Below are 26,705 nucleotides of genomic sequence, written 5' to 3'. Positions count from 1 at the left end.
GTTTACTTGCTAAAATGTGCTAAATGTGTTTTTACTTTTTCCCCATCTTGACAGGGTGAACGGGGTGACATCGGAAAGAAAGGGGAGGCAGGAGTCACAGTGAGTAACGTTACGCTTTTACAGGAACATGTGTTTTCATTTGGGCTGTATTAGGTAGTTAACATGTGACAAAAGCTGTGAACTCCCTGTGTCTAAAGTGCCTTGTAGGTGCCTCTGCCCTGCTGAGCAGCTGCTGAGCAGCTAGGATGCTGTAAAGGTTTTATGTTGCGCACACGTCACGTCTGGGTGAAGGCTTCAGGCTGTCAGGAGATGACAAGACAACCTTATCTCTACCTCGAAGCAGAGGCCAGTCATCATTAGCCATAAAAGCAGACCACATCACAGTATCTCTTCCGTCTTACTGTACATGCCCCTCACAGAGAACACATTAGCTCCGTGTCATTCCACACGCTAGCCTACCATCTAATGTCAGCCTAGGGCCTCTGTAGTAAACACTGCTGTAAAGTGTTGTTACTAGCCTTTAATCAGCTTTTATTAGCAGCCAGTGTGCCTTTGTCTTCAGGCTCCGTATCAGTTTCAACATCAACTCTATGACTGTGCGCAGTATAGTCCTGCACAGCTGTCGCTGTCGCTGTCGTCAACACCTGTTGTTGTTGTTGTTGTTGTTGTTGTGGTGCTGAATCATAGAAAAAAAACACGTCCAGTCGGCTAACGCACTGATTTGTGCCTCTCATCTAACCAATTGCCACCCTCTCCATTAGCCATGTAGGCTGCAAATATCTAGCAATTTGTGTAATGATCAGGGGTGGAAAGAGTACCAAAAAAATCTACTCAAGTAGGAGTACTGTTACTTGGATGGAATTTTACTTAAAGGAACACTGCGTCGATTTTCAAGCAGCTTTGTATCATTACAAAATCAGTACTATATCTGAAAACTGCAAACAGTTTTGCAGACATTCATTTAGTTTGACAGTTACTTTTTTTTTTGTTATACTTTATTTTCCATTTTTTATAGAACAATATACAAACAAGACAAACAGGCTCAGACACAGGAAAAGAAAAGGAAAAAAGAAGAAGAAAAAACCAAACATACATACGTCATTAACATTCAACAATATAACATGCTATCAGCCGCATAAGGTGCTTATGTGTTTATAAAACATATTGTGTACCTGGGATCCCGCCTAAGGGGTCCATTGGATACACACTGGGCGAGCCATCCATCATCCCCAACCTCAGTCACTTATCATTCTTAACCTCGTCAAAGTAGGTCAACAACGGGTCCCAGATATCTGAGAACCTTTTAAGCGTGTTGGTTCTCAGGGACCTGAGTCTCTCCATCTGTAGAACAGAGATCATGTCCATCAACCACACCCGAAAAGAAGCGAAGAGGAGGACTTCCACTCCTATCTCTCCTATGCAATAGAAAGTACAAAAGCATACTGTAGATAGCTCAAACTAGGTTCTTTTTCTCATTTTCCTCGAGTTCATCGACTTCAATCAAATCTGATGGGGTTTCCGTTGGATTGATGTCTGCAGAGGTGTTTTCTAATGAACTCATCCGTTTTCATCTCCTTTGTGATTAAGCGCCAATGTTTTCTCGTTCTCATTCTCAACTTGTGGTGAAGTGTTGCATTTGGTACTTCCAGAGAGGTCTGATGATCACAGTGCTCCCCACACACAGCATAGCCCCCCTCCTGCATTGTGAAGATGTCATCTGGTGACTTCTAGTGGATTTTTGAACAGCCAACAGTTACTGTCCTTGGAAACAATTTGGCAACACTGGCAGTTAGCAAGGCTCCACAGATTTTGGTGCACAATTCATAGAAAACCTGGGTGAACTTTGGATGTATTTTACTCTGTACTCTGAAGCTATTTAAAATGTAACAAAGTGCGTTACTTCCAACCAAATTTACTTACGGTAAATGTTGCAGTACTGCCACCTACTGAATTGTATCATCTTCACAGTGCTAACTATTTACAGTGTCCATTTCTCAGCTGTTCAGGGGGAAACACAAATACGTCTATTTATATATTCTTTATTTTTTGCTTTTCTAACATTTAAATGTAAAGATAGGCCTATGTGTGCAATAACGTACTGATAGGCAGCTTACTCTGTAACATGTAGCTTTTATTAGCCGTTCAGGCTACATGTAGCTCTGGACCTGACGACAACGCTTCCTATTACCCAGCGTGTGCACGTCTTTCCGACAGGTGGTTGTTTTGGCAACTATCAACAACAATATACTACTATAATAATACTAACTACTACAAGACATAAACTGACCGAAGTAGGCTACGTTGTTACTGTGTCTGTCGGAGACACGGCCTAACGTTAACATTTAATATGAGCCTAATATCAGCCTGCGCACAGCTATGTATACAGGAAGTAAACCGGATATTCAGGTGGGTTGGGACCGTTTGTTATTGTTGTCAAGTTAAAACCGTCTATACTGTTCCACTACCCCTTTCCAGCATGTATTTTAAATAGGAAATAAAGATATATTTTTGATACTTGAAGACCCAAGTCCACCTATCTGTAGTTGCACCACAATGTCCATCACTCACATCTCGTTGACTCCTCTCTGCGCAGGGCAAGGCTGGCGGTCCAGGAGAGAGGGGCCTCCCTGGGAAACCTGTGAGTAATATACTGTAATATACTATATATTTACCTTGAAATGCCTTTTCCCGCTGCATTAACCTTTCAAAGCCCTAAATATCCTGTTTGGGACACAAGGCGAAGACTGTTGGCTCTGTGAAGACAACATCTCTATGGCTACCAGTAGACAACACAATAAAAGCCTCAGACATCCTGCTTCACCTGTAATGTAACCTGCTTATTACATGAAGGCTTTGGAGCCAATAAACTCGCCCAGGAGGAAGTCGCCATAGTTAAAAGAAAACACGGAAAGCTTTGTGCACGGCACGCTCATGATCAAAACACGTGTTCTCCCCCCTCCCGTCCTCTATCTGTGTGTTTGTGTGCTTGTGTACTGTATGTGGCGCGCGCATTTGCATGTCCATTTAGCATGTAGCATATAGCACGTTCTTTGTGTATTATTGTATCTTTACGTCACTACAGTCTCTACAGTAGATGTAGTAGTAGTAAAGCGGTAGATTCCCTGCCTACCAACACTAGTGCCTCTTATGGTCAGTCGGGGTGCCTGCTCGTGGGAGGAGGGGAACTGGTGGGAATAGCGTGATCCTCCCACGGCTACGTCCTGCTGGTGAAAATCCTCGCTGTTGGGTGAAAATCAGCGGCTGGCGACTGCACATGTATCAGAGGAAGCATGTACTAGTCTACAGCTCTCCCCAGATCGACAGGGGGGGTGGAGCAACGACCGGGACAGCAGAGGGAATAGGCCAAGTACAATTTGAGAGAATATGGGGAGTAAAAATAAGCGGGGGGGGGGGGGGGGAGTGACTGAACTGAAAACTTCATATAAAAAGAAAAGAAAAAGTGTTGTTTATGGACATGCAAACACACACACACACACACACACACACACACACACACACACACACACACACACACACACACCTACACACACACACACTCACACACACACACACACACACACACACACACACACACACACACACACACACACACACACACACCACACACACACACACACACACACACACACACACTCCAGGACAAATAGTGACATGCCAAGCATCTGAGTACAGTATTTTGCATAGGCTGAGGTCACGGTGTCTCACACACAGGCCATGATGTCAGAAGGGTGTATGAAGAGTTACTGCTTTGCTATGACCCTCCACCTCTGCTAAAAGCCCCGCCAACAAGACATCATTCACTCTGTAGATATTATGCTTTATGAAGCCCCATCAACAAGACATCATTCACTCTCTAGATAGTATGCTTTATGATGCTCTTGCTCTCTATGATTAACTTTATTGCTATTGTTATGAACATACCTGCTGTAAATATTGCAGCCAGAGGCCTGATTGGCTGCAGGTGGGAGCAGCGTTTTCCCTTGTCAACATCTAGACTCACAGCGCCATCTTGTGACTGGTCTAAAAAAAAAAAATCTTCATCCAAAAGCATGCCACACTCCCTCTCTATTTAATATGATCAAAAGTCTTTGTGTGAGCGATTGAAGTCTTGATAGATTCACAGTGCAGACAGTAACAGAATGATCTCAGCCTCTCCGTCATTATGTTATTGTGCTGTCACTGTTTGTTAAGCTCCGTGTTATATGCTTATTCTCTGGTTGATGCAGTTACGCTACTCACAGAGCAATGAGTTATAGTTTCTATGAATCCTCTTTAACGCCCTAACATGTTTTGCAAATTACTCTCAGCGCTCTTCTCACAGGCGATGAGAACATTGAACTGTTTCTCTCCATTTTCTTTGTTCCCACGCTGCTGCAACCTCACTGGTTTAAACCTGTGCCTTTTTTTTCCCAGCGCTTTAGAAAATCATTTTCTACAATGCTTGTCTTTTCTCTATTGAGAAGTATCTGTAAGTGTATGCATTCATCACACACAGTACCTCATCACAGTTGCTGTGGAGCTGTGCACAATCTGTACTCGTTTGTCTCACTCTTTTTGGATTTTCTTCGCTCGGCGTTCTACGTTATGCTATAATGTTCCACTGTGTGGATTAACATGTTCTGAAAATTGATGGTCGATGCTACTGAAATTCGCTACTACCTCATCCATTTGTAGAACATTAATTATAGTACTTGGCTCAAGCAGCTATTTCTCTATTTTCCCACATCTTTCTCCTCAGAATTGGATTGTTTTAGCTGACAGAAGCATCTGGAGGAAAATAGGAAAATTGCCATGAAAACGTAATGATGTCCTGTCAGTTTTCAAGTAAACGCTGTCTCCAGCAAAATTGTCTTGTCTAAACTTGGCAACACAATGCCTGGACTGCAACCAAGAGATCCGAAATTACAGGAAAGCCAATCCTCGGGTGCTGCATCAAAGACTATAAGACTATAAGACTAGATGCACTCATCATGTAACTTGTGTTTGTGGTTACATCGCTAATGATGATGATGATGATGATGATGATGATGATAATGACGCGATGGACTTTGGCCAAAACCAACGACGTTTCTAATGCTTTTCTGTATCTGTAACTGTGCAAGTGAACGAGCCAAGTTAAGTTGAGCTCATGTCTGTGTGTGTGTGTCTTCCAGGGGAAAGCAGGTATTCCAGGCAGCGCGGGCGAGAAAGGACCCCACGGTGAACCAGTAAGTACACGGGAAAAGCAACACACTGAACAACAATGCCCTCTCTGGAAGCTATTATGTCTGCGCATTCATTCATGCTTATGAAGAAGAGATTCATGAGTGAAGCACTAATCAGAAGACGCTGTCGTGCTTTTCTATCTTCCCCTCGAAAGCGTTCAGAAGCGCCGCTGTTCCCCATCGCCCCTAAATCAGCTGGGAAGAAGAAGGCAGTGTTGATGTTGTGACTCAAGCAAAAGCTTTCTCTCCGTCCTCTCTCCATCTCAGTTGTCTTTTGACGTGTCTTTCTTTCTCTGCGTCTTTTCCCTTAAAGCCCCATTCCTCATGGATTAGCGTTCACATTCTCCATTCGACCCCTAGGGGGGCATCAAGAATGTCAAACAATCGGCGACACATGTTTATTTGGCTAAGAGGCTTCATTAAAGCCAATGGCGAGGCTTATGTTATGGGTCTCCTCTCGCCTTTGGCTGCAGTAGTCTATTGCTCCTGGCTTTTCCCACCTCACCATTGTATTCTTTCTTTAGAGATTTAGGCTACCTTTTATTGTACCTGTGTTCTATGCCATAAAATACCTTAGAATACCATAGAATCGATGGTATTCTACCATAGAATCTATGGTATCTCTAGACTAGAGTAATGTGACATGTCTGAATGAGCATGTCACTACTCCCTGGCTTGAGTTAAATATAAAGAATTTCCCTCTCCTAGTAACCTCAGGCATCATCTGCTGCTTGTTTCTCTCGCAGGGACCTAAAGGACCTCCTGGAGACGCAGGACCCGATGGAGAGCAAGGCCACGAAGTATGATACTGATTCTATGACCTTTTCTACGGATGTGTAAACAGTACAAATGAAGCACTGATGCAAACATGAATGTGTAAACGCTACAAATTAAGCACTGATACAAACATGAATGTGTAAACGCTACAAATGAAGCACTGATACAAACATGAATGTGTAAACGCTACAAATTAAGCACTGATACAAACATGAATGTGTAAACGCTACAAATTAAGCACTGATACAAACATGAATGTGTAAACGCTACAAATTAAGCACTGATACAAACATGAATGTGTAAACGCTACATATTAAGCACTGATACAAACATGAATGTGTAAACGCTACAAATTAAGCACTGATACAAACATGAATGTGTAAACGCTACAAATTAAGCACTGATACAAACATGAATGTGTAAACGGTACATATTAAGCACTGATACAAACATGAATGTGTAAACGGTACATATTAAGCACTGATACAAACATGAATGTGTAAACGCTACAAATTAAGCACTGATACAAACATGAATGTATAAACGCTACAAATTATGCACTGATACAAACATGAATGTGTAAACGGTACAAATTAAGCACTGATACAAACATGAATGTGTAAACGGTACATATTAAGCACTGATACAAACATGAATGTATAAACGCTACAAATTATGCACTGATACAAACATGAATGTATAAACGCTACAAATTATGCACTGATACAAACATGAATGTATAAACGCTACAAATTAAGCACTGATACAAACATGAATGTGTAAACGCTACAAATTAAGCACTGATACAAACATGAATGTATAAACGCTACAAATTATGCACTGATACAAACATGAATGTATAAACGCTACAAATTATGCACTGATACAAACATGAATGTATAAACGCTACAAATTAAGCACTGATACAAACATGAATGTGTAAACGCTACAAATTAAGCACTGATACAAACATGAATGTATAAACGCTACAAATTATGCACTGATACAAACATGAATGTGTAAACGGTACAAATTAAGCACTGATACAAACATGAATGTGTAAACGGTACATATTAAGCACTGATACAAACATGAATGTATAAACGCTACAAATTATGCACTGATACAAACATGAATGTATAAACGCTACAAATTATGCACTGATACAAACATGAATGTATAAACGCTACAAATTATGCACTGATACAAACATGAATGTGTAAACGGTACAAATTAAGCACTGATACAAACATGAATGTGTAAACGGTACATATTAAGCACTGATACAAACATGAATGTGTAAACGCTACAAATTAAGCACTGATACAAACATGAATGTGTAAACGCTACAAATTAAGCACTGATACAAACATGAATGTGTAAACGCTACAAATTAAGCACTGATACAAACATGAATGTATAAACGCTACAAATGAAGCACTGATACAAACATGAATGTGTAAACGGTACATATTAAGCACTGATACAAACATGAATGTGTAAACGGTACATATTAAGCACTGATACAAACATGAATGTGTAAACGCTACAAATTAAGCACTGATACAAACATGAATGTGTAAACGGTACATATTAAGCACTGATACAAACATGAATGTGTAAACAGTACAAATTAAGCACTGATACAAACATGAATGTGTAAACAGTACAAATTAAGCACTGATACAAACATGAATGTGTAAACGCTACAAATTAAGCACTGATACAAACATGAATGTGTAAACGGTACAAATTAAGCACTGATACAAACATGAATGTGTAAACGCTACAAATTAAGCACTGATACAAACATGAATGTGTAAACAGTACAAATTAAGCACTGATACAAACATGAATGTGTAAACGCTACAAATGAAGCACTGATACAAACATGAATGTGTAAACGCTACAAATTAAGCACTGATACAAACATGAATGTGTAAACGCTACAAATTAAGCACTGATACAAACATGAATGTGTAAACGGTACATATTAAGCACTGATACAAACATGAATGTGTAAAGGGTACATATTAAGCACTGATACAAACATGAATGTGTAAACGCTACAAATGAAGCACTGATACAAACATGAATGTGTAAACGCTACAAATGAAGCTCTGATACAAACATGAATGTGTAAACGGTACATATTAAGCACTGATACAAACATGAATGTGTAAACGCTACAAATGAAGCACTGATACAAACATGAATGTGTAAACGCTACAAATGAAGCTCTGATACAAACATGAATGTGTAAACGCTACATATTAAGCACTGATACAAACATGAATGTGTAAACAGTACAAATTAAGCACTGATACAAACATGAATGTGTAAACGCTACAAATGAAGCACTGATACAAACATGAATGTGTAAACGCTACAAATGAAGCACTGATACAAACATGAATGTGTAAACTGTACATATTAAGCACTGATACAAACATGAATGTGTAAACTGTACATATTAAGCACTGATACAAACATGAATGTGTAAACAGTACAAATTAAGCACTGATACAAACATGAATGTGTAAACAGTACAAATTAAGCACTGATACAAACATGAATGTGTAAACGCTACAAATTAAGCACTGATACAAACATGAATGTGTAAACGCTACAAATGAAGCACTGATACAAACATGAATGTGTAAACGCTACAAATGAAGCTCTGATACAAACATGAATGTGTAAACGCTACAAATGAAGCTCTGATACAAACATGAATGTGTAAACGCTACATATTAAGCACTGATACAAACATGAATGTGTAAACAGTACAAATTAAGCACTGATACAAACATGAATGTGTAAACAGTACAAATTAAGCACTGATACAAACATGAATGTGTAAACGCTACAAATGAAGCACTGATACAAACATGAATGTGTAAACGCTACAAATGAAGCTCTGATACAAACATGAATGTGTAAACGGTACATATTAAGCACTGATACAAACATGAATGTGTAAACGCTACAAATGAAGCACTGATACAAACATGAATGTGTAAACGCTACAAATGAAGCTCTGATACAAACATGAATGTGTAAACGCTACATATTAAGCACTGATACAAACATGAATGTGTAAACAGTACAAATTAAGCACTGATACAAACATGAATGTGTAAACAGTACAAATTAAGCACTGATACAAACATGAATGTGTAAACGCTACAAATGAAGCACTGATACAAACATGAATGTGTAAACGCTACAAATGAAGCACTGATACAAACATGAATGTGTAAACGGTAGGGGTGTCACGGTACACAAAAGTCACGGTTCGGTACGTACCTCGGTTTTGGGGTCACGGTTCGGTACGAATACGGTACGGTACAATGCGGGAAAAAGCAAAAAAACAAACATCTTTTCATTTTTTATTTGGAACCTTGGGCATTCATTTTGAACAGGCAGTACTAGTGCTCCGCCTAGTGTTGCAAACTGGTACAGCATGGCCCTGTTTCAAGCAGTAAACAGTACATTAACAGTGAACAACATACACTCTCTTGCATTAGGTTATATTTTATGTAGGGCTGTGCTTGGTTTGTATGTAGGGCTGTGCTGGGTTTATGTAACGCTGGGCTGCTACTGCCTCTTGTAGCTTCTCAGCTAGGTGGGCGCTAGTCTGCTGTTCATACACAGGTCTCGTTAGAACAACAGGATTCTTCATTTCCCACTCGCCTATCGCCTCTGTAATCTTCTTGTGTCGGTCTGTGTTGGCATTCAGAGGATGGTTAAAAGCGGCGGGGAGAAGCAGTTGTCCCGTTTTCTTTACCCTGTCTCCGGTGAGCGGTGCATCTGGGTGATGTCGCCTGAGATGCGTTAGCATGTTGGAGGTGTTTCCACCGACGTACCCAACAACTGCCGAACAACGCCGACACACTGTGCGATCAATCTCTCGCACTCCATCGCTGTTGTAGTCGACTGGGAACCCGAAACTCTCCCACACCGCTGATTTAAAAGAAGGTGGCGGCTCTTCAAGCTCTGGTATCTTGCATGCCTCGCCTCTCGCCATAGCGTTAGTCAAAGTGACTGACAAAATGGACGGCTTTCTCGTGTTGTTTTCGCGTGTCTTCTTCTGTGGCGTTTAATGGCGTTCAAACAGCGTTCGTTTAGGTGCTTTACTGCCACCTTCTGGATTCGGCGTATTCGTCGTGGAGCTCCATGTATTGTACCGTGATGCCCGTACCGTGAACTCACGGGACGAATACATATACCGCGACACCCCTAGTAAACGGTACAAATGAAGCACTGATACAAACATGAATGTGCAAACGGTACAAATTAAGCACTGATACAAACATGAATGTGTAAACGGTACAAATTAAGCACTGATACAAACATGAATGTGTAAACGCTACAAATTAAGCACTGATACAAACACACCCTTGTTCCTCTGTCCCACCTTTCTCAGGGCGAACCTGGTGGGGAGGGGGAGCCGGGCGCCATCGGAGAGCCAGGGTTAAAGGTCAGTGCAACTCCGCCACCTCTACCGTCACCATCACATGTGTCATGTGGAGTTTCTCTAGCCGTGTCAACCATCCTGATCACTGAACTCACATTCTGTTCAATTCTCTGGATCAGTCTGCGCATGGGCCAATCAGGACCTGCCTCGTAGTTGACAACGTAACCGGCCAATCAGGGACGGCAAAACAATATGGCGGCTTCCGAAGCAACCATAAGGGCTGTTATTGCAGAAATAGAACAAGAGGATGCACCAGTGGAGTTTCTCGGCCGAAAAGACGTTTTCTCTGTTCTTCTGAGTGGATTTGGCAACGCTGATTGGCTGAAGGGCAGCACGGTGGGGCAGTGGTTAGCACTGTCGCCTCACAGAAGGTCATTGGTCCGAACCCTCATCCGTCCCAGGTCCTTTCTGTGTGGTTTGCATGTTCTCCTCGTGTTTTCTCCCACCAAGACGTGTGTATGTTAGGGTTAATGGACGTGGGGCTAGCAACCCCACCCCATAAAACCCACTTTCTACAGAAACCACAATCACCATAAAAACCCACTTTCTACAGAAACCACAATCACCATAAAAACCCACTTTCTACAGAAACCACAATCACCATAAAAACCCACTTTCTACAGAAACCGCAATCACAGTCTTTATTATTATTTTTATTTTATTTTATTTTATTTTATTTTATTTTATTTTATTTTATTTTATTTGATAGGGACAATGCAAGTTAACATAGTAACCTTTCACCCATTTCAAACAAGTTAAAGTAACTGAAGTTATGCATAGAGTTTATACTGTAGCTATAGCTAGTTTCCAACTCCTGTCCCTAGTTAGGCATTTAATAAGAAGAAATCCACAGATTGGCTGAAGGAGCTGTCTGTCAAGGCAAATACTCCCGCCCAATGAAATAGCTATGGACGGCTTGGAGTCCAGACTGATACAGAATGTGAGATCACGTTACGTGTATCAGGATGCTTTTCATCAGCCTATAGTTGCCCACGTGTGAAAAGCCATAAACTCGCTCAGTAAATGTGTAGTCATGACTAACCTTGCCAACTGATTGTCAGTCTCTAACACTGCTTCAGGTTCGACTTCAAGTAGTGTGTGTGTGTGTGTGTGTGTGTGTGTGTGTGTGTGCATAATGTGTGCTTTCTTTGACCCCTGTGTCGTGTTGTGTGTCCCTGCAGGGTGACGCCGGGCCCCCAGGAATGGAAGGCGAGCAGGGACAGCAGGGAATCAGAGTGAGTGGCTCCAAACATCCCACTAATCCCTCTCTTGCTTGTGTTTGGGGCCAATCGGAGCCGGCCGTATATTTGCTCTCCTCCTCACTTCACCCCTCACCCCTCCCCGGAGAGAAACACAGGAAGCGATGGAATTGTTTTCGTCTGCTGGACTATATCAATAACCTGCAGCGACGCCCGAGCCTCCAGTATTTCTATACCGTCCCCGTCTGCAGAATTATAGCGGTTTTAAAGCGAACGTTTCCCCGTTCGAATAGACGTTCTTGGGCGCGATTTGGACAAGATCTACAGACTCCAACACCCTAATGTAGAAGAAATCTCCACAAGGAACCAGAAGACCTTTGCGGCATCCAAGCTCACACATGAACAAACAATCTGGCTGCTTCCCTGTCCATTCTCCTGAGTACAGATGTTCCAGAGACAGGCCTCCTTTCTTCTTCGGGCTTATGAGTCTTTGAAATGGTGATAGCAGCACGTATCCGTTTAGCGAAGGAAAACACAACAGTTGGCGGCTCTTGCGTGCTGCCGTGGCACACGTGTTTCAGGTTACACGCTCCGTGACTCTCGTGAGTTCACAAATAAATCACCGCCACGTACTGTTGTACATGTGGAACCCAAATCTCTGCTGATGGGAACCATACAATTAAATACAATCAGCAGTCCTGAGTGGTCATTTAGCCACGCCAGTTAGAGAAGTAGAGTGTCTCACCCGCCCCCTTTCCCCACTGGATCTTATATTCTATTCTAATAAGCTTTTGTCAGCACCAGTGGCTCCTGCATTACATTACTGGCTTCCATGAGGAAGCCACCCTAAGCAGGTGTGGCCTAGGATACTCCTTGGATGGGAGACTGGTGTTGGAGGACCAGTAGGAGGTGCTCTTCCCCTCTGGTCTCATGAATAATCTCCCCAATGCCCCAGGGCAGAGACAGGGAGTCTGTCCTGTGAGTGAGCACCGTCCTTTGGATGAGATATTAAACCGAGATCCTGACTCTCTGTGGTCATCAAAGATCCCATCTGCACTATTCGCCAGAGTAGGGGTGTAACCCCGGTGCCCTGGGGGGTGTAACCCCGGGGGCCCTGAGGGGTGTAACCCCGGTGCCCTGGGGGGTGTAACCCCGGTGCCCTGGCTACATTCCCACACAGGCCTTCTTTCCATCATGGCCACCTAATCATCCCTCCTTACTTAATTGGCACATTCAGTTCTCAACTCTCCACCGTGATAGGCTGATGTTTGGTGAGCGTTCTAGCGCAAACTGGCTGCCGTGCATCACCCAGGTGGGTTGCTACAGCACGCATCGGTGGTGGATGAGTTGAGTTCCCTCCCCCGATATGTGAAACGCTTATTCAGTATCTAGAAAGTTGGTATAAAAATCGACCGACCAGAGGAGGCGCTAGTGCCGCGAGCGACCAGGACCGTTAATCCCGGCTTCCCACCTGCAGACACGGCCAATTGTGCCGACCAAGGCAGAGGTAACATGGGGGTTCAAACCTGCGACCCCTAGTGTTGGTAGCCAGGGAATCTACCGCTCCACTGCCCGGACGTCCCGCTCTTTCCATTTGTGTGTTTGCTTACTGCGAGTGACAGATCACTTGATCCTTTTTTTATCACCCCGGCGCCGAGTAAATCCATTCAAAATGCACTGTAAAAAGCCCAAACCGCAACGTATTGATTTCACGCTTGTACCAAGAGGAGAAAGGCTTTTGTCCTAACTACTGTTGTCCTTGTAGGGTTCTCCTGGTCCCCCTGGTGAAGATGGCCCTCAAGGGAAAGATGGACCCAAGGTAAACATTTGAAAGCTGTGCATCTTTTGCATCTCTTTTCAGCAACCAAAATGAGGGATGGGGAGTTTATAAGCTTTCAGTAGTCTGATTCATAGGGCAAAAGCATTGGGCTTTGCTGTAGTTTATCACATCATGTAGATAGAATAGTGAAGAGTGGAGACATGTGACAGGATAGCGTCATTTGAGTCATATATTGCCACAGTATATGACTTACTGGACACTGGGATGTTCAACGGCATCCATACACTTTCTAATAACCAAGGGCGTAGGTTTGAATTTGACATTGGTAGGGACACAAAGGTGGAGGTTGGTGGGATGTAACCCTCACTGGAAGCTGAGGACATTTTGCATTTGTGACGAGGGCTGCAACTAACGACTATTTTGATAGTCGAGTCATCTATCGATTATTGAAACGAATAATCGACTATTCACATTATGAATTGCACAATTACTCAATAGCTCTTATTTAGCTATCAGCTGTTAAATTTAGCTTGAGGTTATTGTCATTATGTGTCACTTTATTGTTCCTTGAAAGGCGCTATATAAATGCAAGTTATTATTATGCATGCTCAGGACGTTGACCCTATGAGCAGTATAACATTGTAATTGCTCGACTGGCATCACTGGTGACATCAATAGTGACATCATCGATGACATTGTCAGTGACATCATCAGTGGGAAGCAGCCCTGTGGGTGGAATCTTTCAGTTTTTTGCACCAGATTCATTCCAGACCCTTGAAAAGTGTTTTGACAAGTTTTGGAAGCAGTCGGAGCAACTCCGGACAAACAGCTCTCCAATGATGGCAGTAAGATAGGCTACAGTACATTATAGAAGGTACCGATTAGCCTGGATGTTCATTCACTTTTTTCTGGAGAACAAACAACATGGTGTTACAAGGTGGCACCAATTCACTTGTTCTAATCTGAGGAGACCAGCATGAAGTGACTGGACAAGTAACACGCATCATTACAGTTACTCAATGTGATCTTGGACAAAAGCAACCATGTGTATTATTTGTATCGCCTATGATATCAATCAATCAATATTTCTATAATATTCCTATGATATTCTGTATAAGTAGACCAGGAGTGTCTCAATCACAGCAGCCCTCATCTTTGATGACCTTGGGGTCAAATTGAACTTTCAGTTTACAGCTGATGCATTATGTGGCTATCAGGACAGAATTACAGTGAGCTGGAGAAATGAAATGAAAAATCACAATGAACTAGCTGTAACTAAACGACTTCAGGGAGGGAGACCGGGGATTAGCTGAATCTGCTGCACAGCAAAGTGGAATACAACTTTGTTTTCAAAAGAGCCTCTTCAGCTTAATTGGGAGCAGAGGTGTATAACCGCCGGACCCACGACACTGTATGTCCGTTACAGAGCCTGCCTGGGCTGCATCGCTATGCTAATTACTTAATTGGGGCTAGTTAAAAGTGCACACTGCCTTCTCTCTCTCTCTCTCCCTCTCTCTCTCTCTGTATCTCTCTCTCTCCCTATCTCTCTCCAGCCCCCCTCTCTCTCTGTCTCTCTCTCTGTCCACAGGTGCCTGATATTGGTACGGTCATGTCCATACCGTCCCGACCAAACCCTACGCAGTTGCTAATAATGATAAATCAATTCAATTTAAGGCTACAGCCATGTGATATGGCTCAAATTAAATCTATTGCACCAAAGCCCCTATGTTGTTAAGTCTACCACCTTATATGACCCTCTGAAACTTATATCACAACTCCCTGAACGGTCTCTCACCCTGACTGTGTTTCTGTCTATCTGTCTGTCTGTCTGTCTGTCTGTCTGACTCTATCTCTCTCTCAGGGTGAGCCTGGTGATGGTGGGCCCATGGGAGAGCCAGGGGACAGAGGGATAGAGGGGGACCCCGGCGCCCCAGGACTACCTGGAGGGCCAGGGAAACAGGGCTTTCGTGTGAGTTTATTTTATCGTATTTTATTTACTCATTATCTGGTTTTTGGGCCAAAATATTTGATTGGTACTGTAAGGCCTACAAAAATAACCCTTCAGCCGGAGGCGGAACTCGCCATCTTCGGCTGCTCGGAATCCTCTCTGCTCCTCCCTAAGGCTGTGCAACAGTCTCTGACGCAGGGGATGACTGTCGCCAAGAGACTCATTCTGAAGGAGTGGAAGTCTCCCTCTACACCTTCTTTTCAGCTGTGGCTGACGGACATGATCTCGGTTATACGTATGGAGAGGCTCCGGTTTTTGAGGACAAATTCTCTTGGGAAGTTCTTGGTTATCTGCGACCCGTTTCTGGCCTATTTGGATGAGGTTAATAGCGATACGTGACTCGCATAACTGACTTCTCATGGACCCTTTGCGTGGGATCCCACGCACATCCCTTGCAGGCACATGGGGACATTACGTGGCTGGTAGTGCCAAGCTGTAGTATTGGAATGTGAATTATGTTTGTTTGTTTTTTCTTTCTCTATCTGAGCCTTTTGTTGTTGTTTCTGTTTTACGTTTTGAAAATGGCAAAAAAAAAAAAATACTACACACAGCAAAGTGACCTAGACAGGGTCAGGCAGGTTCAGCTCGCTGCAGAACCGGTTCTGTTGTTATTTATGTCAGAGCTATCAAGGTGTTGATGGATCACCGGCTTCCTTTTCTCCCGGGGCACGGGGAAATCCATCGCACCTTGAGGATTCTAAATAGCTGCAATTGAGCAGATTATGCAAAAACTGTACCTTTTTCTTTCCAATGCCTGTGCGTCCCAGTAGGGGTCAGTCTTCTCTTCAACAAAGTCTCAGCACTGGCGCACTCAACAGAGAGGCAGAGACGACAGTGCTCATGTGTGTTGTGCCATAGACTGTGGTGGATGCTTAGCTGGCTGCTGTATATATATATGTATATACTGTATTATACTGTAGCTGTCAGCCCAAGTTTACAGTCAAAAAGACTAAAGACTAAAGACACACCTTTTCAGGCTCCATCTGGGCCCTTCTTGATCTAACTTCTTTCTCTCTCTTAAAAAAAAACAAAAGAAAAAAAAATAACTTTTACAACTGTTCCTTCAGAAGTTGTAGTTGTCATAGACTGTGTTACATAGTTGATTGCTCTATTGCTGACAAAAATGTGTTATTGTAAGTCGCTTTGGATAAAAGCGTCTGCCAAATGACGTAATGTAATGTAATGTAATGTAAAATGCTTTTTTCCCCCTCTTCTTCTTCTGGGAGCTTAAGGCCATAACAGACAGGTACATTACAAGGCATTGTGGGAAAGCAGTACTGTCATTAATATAAATGCAAATAGGATAAAATCGTGGTTTGATTTTTCCTGTCAACAAGATGAGGCAACTCCTTGGGCTTGGCTGAGCTTTACAGTTCCACAAAGGATTCTGTTCTCTTCTGTGCTCTTATGGATGACAAAAAATCACATAATCAATAAGTCTTGTGTTATAGTATTTTGTGTGCTCATCACATAATCAATAAGTCTTGTGTTTCAGGGGCCAGAGGGAAAACTAGGGCTGCCAGGGAACCGCGGACGACACGGCAAGAAGGTACCGTAAGAAGCGTGTTCACCAGTGTTTTTCTGCAATAAAACAACAGGGAGGAGGAGGAGCCAAAGCCAAAGCCCTGTAGCATTCATGTGCTTCCAGACAGCCACATCTTTCTTTTCCTTCCCCTGGTCCGTGGTCCGGCTCAGGTGTTAGAAGGCTGCCTCCAGTTCTGAGGAGGTTTTAGAGAAATCAAATAAGAACCAACAATGTCAAAAGATAGTTCAGTTTGTGCTGGTTTCTCCCTGCTCTTTTGATTGGTCAGGCCCAGTGTTAACTGATGGTCAAATAGCCAGCTTATTCAGTTGATACACATTGTCCATCACAGTTAAAGGTTGCATGTCGTGTAGCATTGCCCTTGCCTTGCCTCTTAAGTTAAGTTAAGTTGAGTTAATTAAGTTAAGTTAAAGTTAAGTTCATCCTAACAGATCATCTTATCAGAGGTCCCGCCCCCTCAAAACAGCGCATAGTTAATGAGGAGAGAAAGAGAGCGCAACATAATTCAGAACCTTGTTTTAAAGACAATGACATACTGTAAATGTACTATTATCTCCAGTAAATACTTTCATCCAACCTTTCTTACATCAAGGCAACCCTTTTCCTTCTTTGTGATTTTGTAATTTTGTGAAATACTCTTTTCGCTTGCCCCCCCCCCCCTTTCAAAGGGAGGTCAGAGGTCAGATTAGCAGCCCCTGGAGCTGCTAGGGATTCAGTTTCTTGCTCAAGGACACTTCAGCAGGGTGGATGCCTGATGTCATGGGGTGGGGGGCTCTGATGTCATGGGGTGGGGGGCTCTGATGTCATGGGGTGGGGGGCTCTGATGTCATGGGGTGGGGGGCTTGAACGCAGACCTTCCACTCTTTCATTTCTCACTATTGCTGCTCCTCATCTCTGTCTCCTCCCAGGGAGAGAGAGGCCCTCCGGGTCTTGCCGGTGCCTTCGGCTCGGCGGGAGACATCGGCCAGCCGGGCGAGCCGGGTCTGAAAGGGGCCAGAGGAACCCGAGGTCCACCGGTCAGTACACACTCTTCCTCTGTTCCTCCTCACTCAGTCCTGTCACTGATGGTCCTCCTCACTCACTCAGTCCTGTCACTGAATTACACTGAACTGCTGTCTTGGGGAAAAAAGGTTCTATGCGTATTAGCAGACACTAAGTTTTGATTGATTGATTGATTTATTTATTTGGTGAAATGTCAACAAAGATACAGGGGACAGACAATCACTGAGGATAAAAACACAATAAGTTGGTTAAACGTAGTCAAAACTTAGGAAGTCAATGTGATATTATATATATATATATATATATACATACATACTGTACATACATACATACATACATACATACAGGCACCTCTATGTATGTACTGTATCTTTAAACCTTTCTAATTGATAGCACCAACTTGTTTCAGTTTTCTAAACAACGGTCAAACAAAGTGGAGTCGGGTCACTGCATTAAAGCTGCGTTCACACCGACCTATTTCAAGTTTTTCGCTGGCATCGAGTTTACATACAAAGTCAATGCAAACGAGCGATTGAGCGTATATTCGCCCGGGAGAAAAATCGCTGGGCGTCCGAGCGACAGAGACAGAGCGATAGGGAGAAAATACGCTCGTCGCCCCAGATGAAATATCCCAACTCGAGCGAAAATACGCTGGCATCAGTCACTCGCTGTTCAACGCTGATTGGCTGCCGTGTGAGAGCGAGTCAAGGATCACACTGGCTTGGAACAAACCGCTGGTTTATTGTGTGGCAACAAACCGCATTGACAGGCTGACAGCTGACATGAAGTGAAGTCTGTACTACCGGTATGGAGCTCGCAAGGGGAGCACGCTGATAGGCTTAGCTGGTAAACAACGACGGGGGCTCGTAGTGGACAAACAGCATGACATTGCGTAACGTTATAGCCCCCACATGTCCGTCAATTCGTGTGCCTGTTGATGAGCGATTTAAACAGAGCGACAGAGCGATTCCAAAGGGTTGAATCAAGTGACAGAGCGAAAAATAAATATCTCGGTGTGAACACAGCTTAACACTCCATGTTTATATATGCCTCATTTGGATTACTGGTTTAGGGTAATTCAAAGATCTGTTACTTTATCTCTATGATTACAGAATTAGTGCTAAACTAATCTCCCGTTCTTGTAAATTCCAGTTAGCAGGCTTCTAATCTGGTGCTGTGAGGACAAGCTATGTTAGCCTGTGTACGTCACCGCTTCAGATGATCTTGTTTCTAGAGAAAAAAGCCAAGAGGAAGACATCCACTCCTCTCCTCTCTACATAGAGAGCGCTCTCTTCTCTGGCTCTCTTCTCTGCAGAAAGCGCTCTCTTCTCTGGCTCTCTTCTCTGCAGAAAGCGCTCTCTTCTCTGGCTCTCTTCTCTGCAGAAAGCGCTCTCTTCTCTGGCTCTCTTCTCTGCAGAAAGCGCTCTCTTCTCTGGCTCTCTTCTCTGCAGAAAGCGCTCTCTGCTCTGCAGAAAGCGCTCTCTGCTCTGCAGAAAGCGCTCTCTGCTCTGCAGAAAGCGCTCTCTTCTCTGGCTCTCTTCTCTGCAGAAAGCGCTCTCTGCTCTGCAGAAAGCGCTCTCTGATCTGCAGAAAGCGCTCTCTGCTCTGCAGAAAGCGCTCTCTTCTCTGCAGAAAGCGCTCTCTTCTCTGCAGAAAGCGCTCTCTTCTCTGCAGAAAGCGCTCTCTGCTCTGCAGAAAGCGCTCTCTGCTCTGCAGAAAGCGCTCTCTTCTCTGCAGAAAGCGCTCTCTGCTCTGCAGAAAGCGCTCTCTTCTCTGCAGAAAGCGCTCTCTTCTCTGCAGAAAGCGCTCTCTGCTCTGCAGAAAGCGCTCTCTTCTCTGCAGAAAGCGCTCTCTTCTCTGCAGAAAGCGCTCTCTGCTCTGCAGAAAGCGCTCTCTTCTCTGCAGAAGTGCTCAGACCGTGTTGTGACAGCTTGGGAAGGAAAGATTTATACCATACCACAACTCAGTCTGCTGGAGTGTCTATTACTATTAGACAGCAATGGTTATATTTAGCTAAAGCAGAGTAGAAAAGCAAAAAAAAAAAAAAAGCTGCGCTGAGACTGATCCACTGTGTTATTTTGTGTCTGCATGTTTTCTGCATCACTTGCAGGGTCAGCCCGGTGTTATGGGGCCAGAGGGACAACCGGGATTACTGGGATACACAGTGAGTTAATCCCACCTGTGATTCTACAGGCATTTACACACCTGCACGCAAGCTAACAAATACACACACACGCACGCACTAGGGATGTAACGCCAACAGGTTTGAATGAGAACCGTGATCAAATTCCTTACGATAACCGTTTCAAATTTTCATTATCATTAAAACCGTGGTACTGTTACCAGTGCTTTGAAAAACATGGTAAATACTGTCCATCATCAACCAAAGTTGGCAACCGTCTCCCAGATGCAGACGTGCAGCCTTGGAGAAATGATTTCAGCGAGTGTATCAATCCTTTTTGGGGTCTGAGTTTTCAATATAAAACTTGGTGAAATGATTTCAGTGAGTGTATTAGTACTTTTTGAACATTTTCAGCACATTTTAACAAACCGTGATAATACTGAGAACCGTGATAGTTTTGGTCACTATAATCGTGATATGAAACGCACGCACACACACACACACACACGCACACAAACACACACGCACGCACACGCACGTCTTGTCAATTTGAGTAAACTCCAAAGGTTCTCTGTAGGTCTCTTTTGTGTTGTTGCCCTGATACAGTCCATCCCATGCTACTCCATTCCTCAGGTCTTAAATTAAATGCATATAGAGCGCTTCAAAAACTGCCTGTAGGCTTAGTTCATTTCAAGATTTTAGACATCTGATCAAGAGCAATCTGCTGCATTCATTCATTCATTCATTCATTCATTCATTCATTCATTCACTCTCCTCATTCTGAAAATTATTGCATTGGTTTTGAACCTGGAGGATGCGCGCCTCATCTCCCCCCCCCTCCAATAAGGCTGATATGTGTACTACTACCTGTTGAATCTCTTTATAAAACTAAACAACCGATCCCGTTCAGATGTCCTCTCCATACTCCGATAAAGACCTAGTGAGAGGCGAGAGGGGAGGAGAGAGGTGGAATTGGTACATGGCGCAGTCTTTAATCCGGTCTCCCCGGGCGCTTCCTCAGATAGGTCAACGGCAGCATCAGCGGGTTGAAGTTGCATAACTGGAAGAGGGGCACCTGGAGTTCACCTCGTCCCGTTCTGTGTTCTGCTGCGTGTGCATGTACACTCTGAACCCGGCTCGCATTCCGCCCAGGTCGCTGAGTGATTTCCAAGGCTCTCTGCCAAAACCCAAATCCCTCGAGTGACGGAGCGCTCCTCCCCTGCAAGGGCTTGTGTTTATATTGGACCATTCTGATTCATACAGTACAGCGCTGGCAACCCCCACAGCAGAAGCCATGTCTCTCTGAGGAACAGGCTGTGTGTGTGTGTGTGTGTGTGTGTGTGTGTGTGTGTGAAGCCATGTCTCTCTGAGGAACACGCTGTGTGTGTGAAGCCATGTCTGTCTGAGGAACATGCTGTGTGTGTGTGTGTGTGTGTGTGTGTGTGTCTCTGAGGAACATGCTGTGTGTGTAACATGCTGTGTGTGTGTGTGTGTGTGTGTGTCTGAGGAACATGCTGTGTGTGTTTCTCTGAGGAACATGCTGTGTGTGTAACATGCTGTGTGTGTGTGTGTGTCTGAGGAACATGCTGTGTGTGTTTCTCTGAGGAACATGCTGTGTGTGTAACATGCTGTGTGTGTGTGTGTGTGTGTGTGTGTGTGTGTGTGTGTGTGTGTGTGTCTGAGGAACATGCTGTGTGTGTGTGTGTGTGTGTGTGTGTGTGTGTGTGTGTGTGTGTGTGTGTCTGAGGAACATGCTGTGTGTGTGAAGCCATGTCTCTGAGGAACATGCTGTGTGTGTGTGTGCGTGTGTGTGTGTGTGTGTGTGTGTGTGTGTGTGTGTGTGTGTGTGTGTGTGTGTGTGTGTGTGTGCGTGCGTGTGTGTGTGTGTGTGTGTGTGTGTGTGTGTGTGTGTGGGTGTGTGTGTGTGTGTGTGTGTGTGTGTGTGTGTGTGTCTCTCTGAGGAACATGCTATGTGTGTAACATGCTGTGTGTGTACTACAATGTGGGTTTGCCGAGGTCAAATAATCACTTCTCTCTGTTTTTTAGGGTCACCCTGGTAAGCCGGGGCCCATTGGACCTCCGGGGCCTAAAGGTGAAAAGGTAATGTGAGCACTGGAATGTGTTCCCCCGTTGCGCACTTACACACACCATGCTATTTCAGTCCTCTCAAAATATACCTGCGCTAGTGTATGAGTGGCACTTATTTCATGTCTTGATTTGATAGGGTTCAGCAAAACGCTTAGAAGCATATCCTCGATTAATATCATCAGTTACAAAATTGTGTGTGTGTGTGTGTGTGTGTGTGTGTGTGTGTGTGTGTGTGTGTGTGTGTGGTCAATTCCAGGGTTACCCAGGAGAGGACAATAAGACGCCAGGACCAGCCGGGCCCTTAGGTGAACCAGTAGGTCTTGCTTTCCTTTAAACTCTCCTGTCTGCTCCATAACACTCTCCACTCTGTCTGTGGGTTAGGCCTGTTAAGGACTGGAGTGACCCAACACTCTCCACTCTGTCTGTGGGTTAGACCTGCTAAGGACTGGATTGACCCAACACTCTCCACTCTGTCTGTGGGTTAGGCCTGTTAAGGACTGGAGTGACCCAACACTCTCCACTCTGTCTGTGGGTTAGGCCTGTTAAGGACTGGAGTGACCCAACACTCTCCACTCTGTCTGTGGGTTAGGCCTGTTAAGGACTGGAGTGACCCAACACTCTCCACTCTGTCTGTGGGTTAGGCCTGTCAAGGACTGGAGTGACCCAACACTCTCCACTCTGTCTGTGGGTTAGGCCTGTTAAGGACTGGAGTGACCCAACACTCTCCACTCTGTCTGTGGGTTAGGCCTGTCAAGGACTGGAGTGACCCAACACTCTCCACTCTGTCTGTGGGTTAGACCTGTTAAGGACTGGAGTGACCCAACACTCTCCACTCTGTCTGTGGGTTAGACGTGTTAAGGACTGGAGTGACCCAACACTCTCCACTCTGTCTGTGGGTTAGACCTGTTAAGGACTGGAGTGACCCAACACTCTCCACTCTGTCTGTGGGTTAGACCTGTTAAGGACTGGAGTGACCCAACACTCTCCACTCTGTCTGTGGGTTAGACCTGTTAAGGACTGGAGTGACCCAACACTCTCCACTCTGTCTGTGGGTTAGACCTGTTAAGGACTGGAGTGACCCAACACTCTCCACTCTGTCTGTGAGTTAGGCCTGTTCAGGACTGGAGTGACCCAACACTCTCCACTCTGTCTGTGGGTTAGGCCTGTTAAGGACTGGAGTGACCCAACACTCTCCACTCTGTCTGTGGGTTAGACCTGTTAAGGACTGGAGTGACCCAACACTCTCCACTCTGTCTGTGGGTTAGACCTGTTAAGGACTGGAGTGACCCAACACTCTCCACTCTGTCTGTGGGTTAGGCCTGTTAAGGACTGGAGTGACCCAACACTCTCCACTCTGTCTGTGGGTTAGACCTGTTAAGGACTGGATTGACCCAACACTCTCCACTCTGTCTGTGGGTTAGGCCTGTTAAGGACTGGATTGACCCAACACTCTCCACTCTGTCTGTGGGTTAGACGTGTTAAGGACTGGAGTGACCCAACACTCTCCACTCTGTCTGTGGGTTAGACCTGTTAAGGACTGGAGTGACCCAACACTCTCCACTCTGTCTGTGGGTTAGACCTGTTAAGGACTGGAGTGACCCAACACTCTCCACTCTGTGGGTTAGACCTGTTAAGGACTGGAGTGACCCAACACTCTCCACTCTGTGGGTTAGACCTGTTAAGGACTGGAGTGACCCAGCACTCTCCACTCTGTCTGTGGGTTAGACGTGTTAAGGACTGGAGTGACCCAACACTCTCCACTCTGTCTGTGGGTTAGACCTGTTAAGGACTGGATTGACCCAACACTCTCCACTCTGTCTGTGGGTTAGACCTGTTAAGGACTGGATTGACCCAACACTCTCCACTCTGTCTGTGGGTTAGGCCTGTTAAGGACTGGAGTGACCCAACACTCTCCACTCTGTCTGTGGGTTAGGCCTGTTAAGGACTGGATTGACCCAAGGCCTGTGTGGGAATTGAGCCAGGGCACCGGGCATCTTACACCCCTACTCTTGCAGGACCTCAGTTTAATGTCTCATTGGAAGGATGTGGCTCACTCACAGGACAGAGTCGTCCCTGTCTATGCCCTGGGGCATTGGGAATGAGGAGATTATTCATGAGACCAGAGGGAAGAGCACCTCCTACTGGTCCTCCAACACCACTTCCAGCACCAGTCTTCCATCGCTCCCATCCAAGGAGTATCCTAGGCCAGGCCTGCGTAGCTCCCCCTGGGAAGCCAGTAATGCAATGCAGGAGCCACTGGTGCTGACAGGGTGAACATGAATGAATATCCAAGTTGGCTTGTACACGGTGGGGTTAAAAATCAAATTTTGTTCCTATATCATCCAGACTAAAAGAAAAATCTGCACTGTTTTATATGAAGCCCGAATCCCCGTAATGAACAAATGCTTTTTATAGTTATAGATCACATCTCTTATATTGTAATAGGCCTCATTACTGTGAATTGCCAGTGAGTGCCTTTAGTCACCCTGAGTTACCGCAAACATTCAGCATATTCCTTTTTTTTTTTGGCTAAGAAAACAAAGCCCTTATTAGAGTCATATTAAAAGAGGATCAGTATTATATCAAAGAGACTTGGCAGCTTGGCAAAGCTTCCCAGTATATTGTGCCCTTGACTCCTATGTGCTTTGGAGTTTCCCGGCACTGGATTGATAGACTGAGAGGAGCGTGCGTAGCATCAACAAGGGATACCGGGCTTTTTAGTGATATACTGTAGATAGCAACCTACAGTACAGCAGAGGGTGGTATTGTAGATAGCAACCTACAGTACAGCAGAGGGTGGTATTGGGTTATCAAGTTGGCACAGTGTTGCAGCACATAGCATGATGAGCAACAATGGCTCCCTCTGTCTCGTTGCAGCTCCGGCTGAGATTGCCTGGAAATCAGGGTCAAGGTGGAATTAGGCCTTTTCCATTAGACACTCAGACTCATAGAGAGCCGCAGTAACGAGTCCGGAAATCATCGATGCTAACAGCCCTGGTTCTTCACAGTTTTCGCCTATGGGAGTTTTGAATGGGTTTTTGGCGCGATGCTTCTAATAATCTCTCTGGGCAACGCTGGCTTAATCAAACGCGAACCAGTGTTTAGTAATATCATCTTCACACACGAGGACCACTTTTACGAGTTTTGAAGCTTTTACTTGCCGTTAAAAGGACGGCTAGCTAGCAAACGGCTAAATGAGACTACACTTTTGAGTCGATGGGGATATATACGTCAATAACGTCACCACTTCAAAGGACGTACACGGAAATTCTCTTTCCCTCACCTGGTTCAGCCCCGTTCAGCCCGGGGTAATCAGTGCACACATCAACAACAGTCCAGGTTGAGTGCTGACGTGACGTGGAAGCCTATGCGACAGTGTGTAGTTCTGGATTAGCTTAGCTCGAGCATTTTACTTCTAGGGCTCGCATTTACGCTTCAAAACTCATGAAAGTGGTCCTCATGTGTGAAGAGTATCCGACGGAACTCTGGTTCGCGTTTGATTAATCTTGCGTTGCCCAGAGACCGTATTTGAAGCATCGCGGCAAAAACCCATTCAAAAATCCCATAGACAGAAACAGTGTAGAACCAGGAAGTTCGGGACTTCCGCATTCTGCCTACAAAAATACGTCATCCCTGCGGCTCTCTATAGCTCAGTGTGTATTGTCTTAAAGTGGCGGCGCAGCTCATCTCGTCCCTTGTGGGTGTGAATGCATGCTTATGTGTGTCCATCAACGTGTGTTTTGTGTGTTTGTTTGTTTGTTTGCGTGCGTGCGTGCGTGTGTCTGCACAGGGTCCCCCGGGCGAACGAGGAGAGCGTGGAGAGCCTGGAGATGAGGGATATCAGGTAGATAAAACCACGAAGAGTGACATCAAACGCATCACACAGTCACTCCTGAAGGGTGCTGCTCGTCTTCTTCTGTTGTTTCCTACTACATTTTTCTGCTCTTTTGGTGCTCCAGTGAAATGTCGCTGTGCTGAGATAAGAGGAGAGACCACACATGGGGCAGAGCGGCACACAGGATTACCAAATTCCTATGGATAAAGCCAGGGGAAATGTGGTGTTTTTGTCATTGCGTGCCTTCAGGGCACTGGACGCTTAAAGTCGAGCTGAACCCAAAAATGACTTTTCTTTTCTTTTAGTTCAAATACCTGGGTATGCAGTGCACCTATTTAATAATGTATGCCAAAAAAAATCACAGAAATCTAATTTCTTTAGTTTTTCACACTTTTTCACATCAAAAGTTCATTTTTCAAGATTTCATTGATAACAGTAATCTACAGTTTGCTGACGTCACCTAGTACTATCAAATTTCTACCTCATTTCAGGATAATTTTCTCCTCCAAATGAAGGAGAAAATGGCGCCTAGTGCCTGTCATCTGGCAGAATTCCTATCCCATAAACTAACTACTAACTTGGCCAATTGTATGTTGATATACACAATAAAGAAAACGGTAATGCCTAAGAATGCAAACAAATGTAA

At 44.5% G+C, this 26,705-nt stretch overlaps 1 protein-coding gene across 1 annotated transcript in view; it reads left to right on the top strand.

The window, feature by feature from the left end:
* The window catches only part of col24a1 (collagen type XXIV alpha 1 chain), a 179,293-nt gene that overhangs the window by 120,630 nt on the left and 31,958 nt on the right, over positions 1 to 26,705 (top strand). The window contains exons 30-43 of the mRNA XM_083647399.1: positions 55 to 99; positions 2,594 to 2,638; positions 5,175 to 5,228; positions 5,972 to 6,025; positions 10,432 to 10,485; positions 11,664 to 11,717; positions 13,447 to 13,500; positions 15,323 to 15,430; positions 16,965 to 17,018; positions 17,921 to 18,028; positions 20,125 to 20,178; positions 22,183 to 22,236; positions 22,481 to 22,537; positions 26,015 to 26,068. Of these exons, the coding sequence (XP_083503525.1) occupies positions 55 to 99; positions 2,594 to 2,638; positions 5,175 to 5,228; positions 5,972 to 6,025; positions 10,432 to 10,485; positions 11,664 to 11,717; positions 13,447 to 13,500; positions 15,323 to 15,430; positions 16,965 to 17,018; positions 17,921 to 18,028; positions 20,125 to 20,178; positions 22,183 to 22,236; positions 22,481 to 22,537; positions 26,015 to 26,068 (849 nt within the window). The remainder of the gene's footprint in view (positions 1 to 54; positions 100 to 2,593; positions 2,639 to 5,174; positions 5,229 to 5,971; positions 6,026 to 10,431; positions 10,486 to 11,663; positions 11,718 to 13,446; positions 13,501 to 15,322; positions 15,431 to 16,964; positions 17,019 to 17,920; positions 18,029 to 20,124; positions 20,179 to 22,182; positions 22,237 to 22,480; positions 22,538 to 26,014; positions 26,069 to 26,705) is intronic.

This window comes from Poromitra crassiceps (genome assembly GCF_964638095.1).
Source record: "Poromitra crassiceps genome assembly, chromosome: 12".
In the NCBI taxonomy this organism is placed as follows: Eukaryota; Metazoa; Chordata; class Actinopteri; order Beryciformes; family Melamphaidae; genus Poromitra; species Poromitra crassiceps.
Note: the sequence above shows the minus strand (reverse complement) of the source record. Positions and strands in the feature narration are given on the sequence as shown.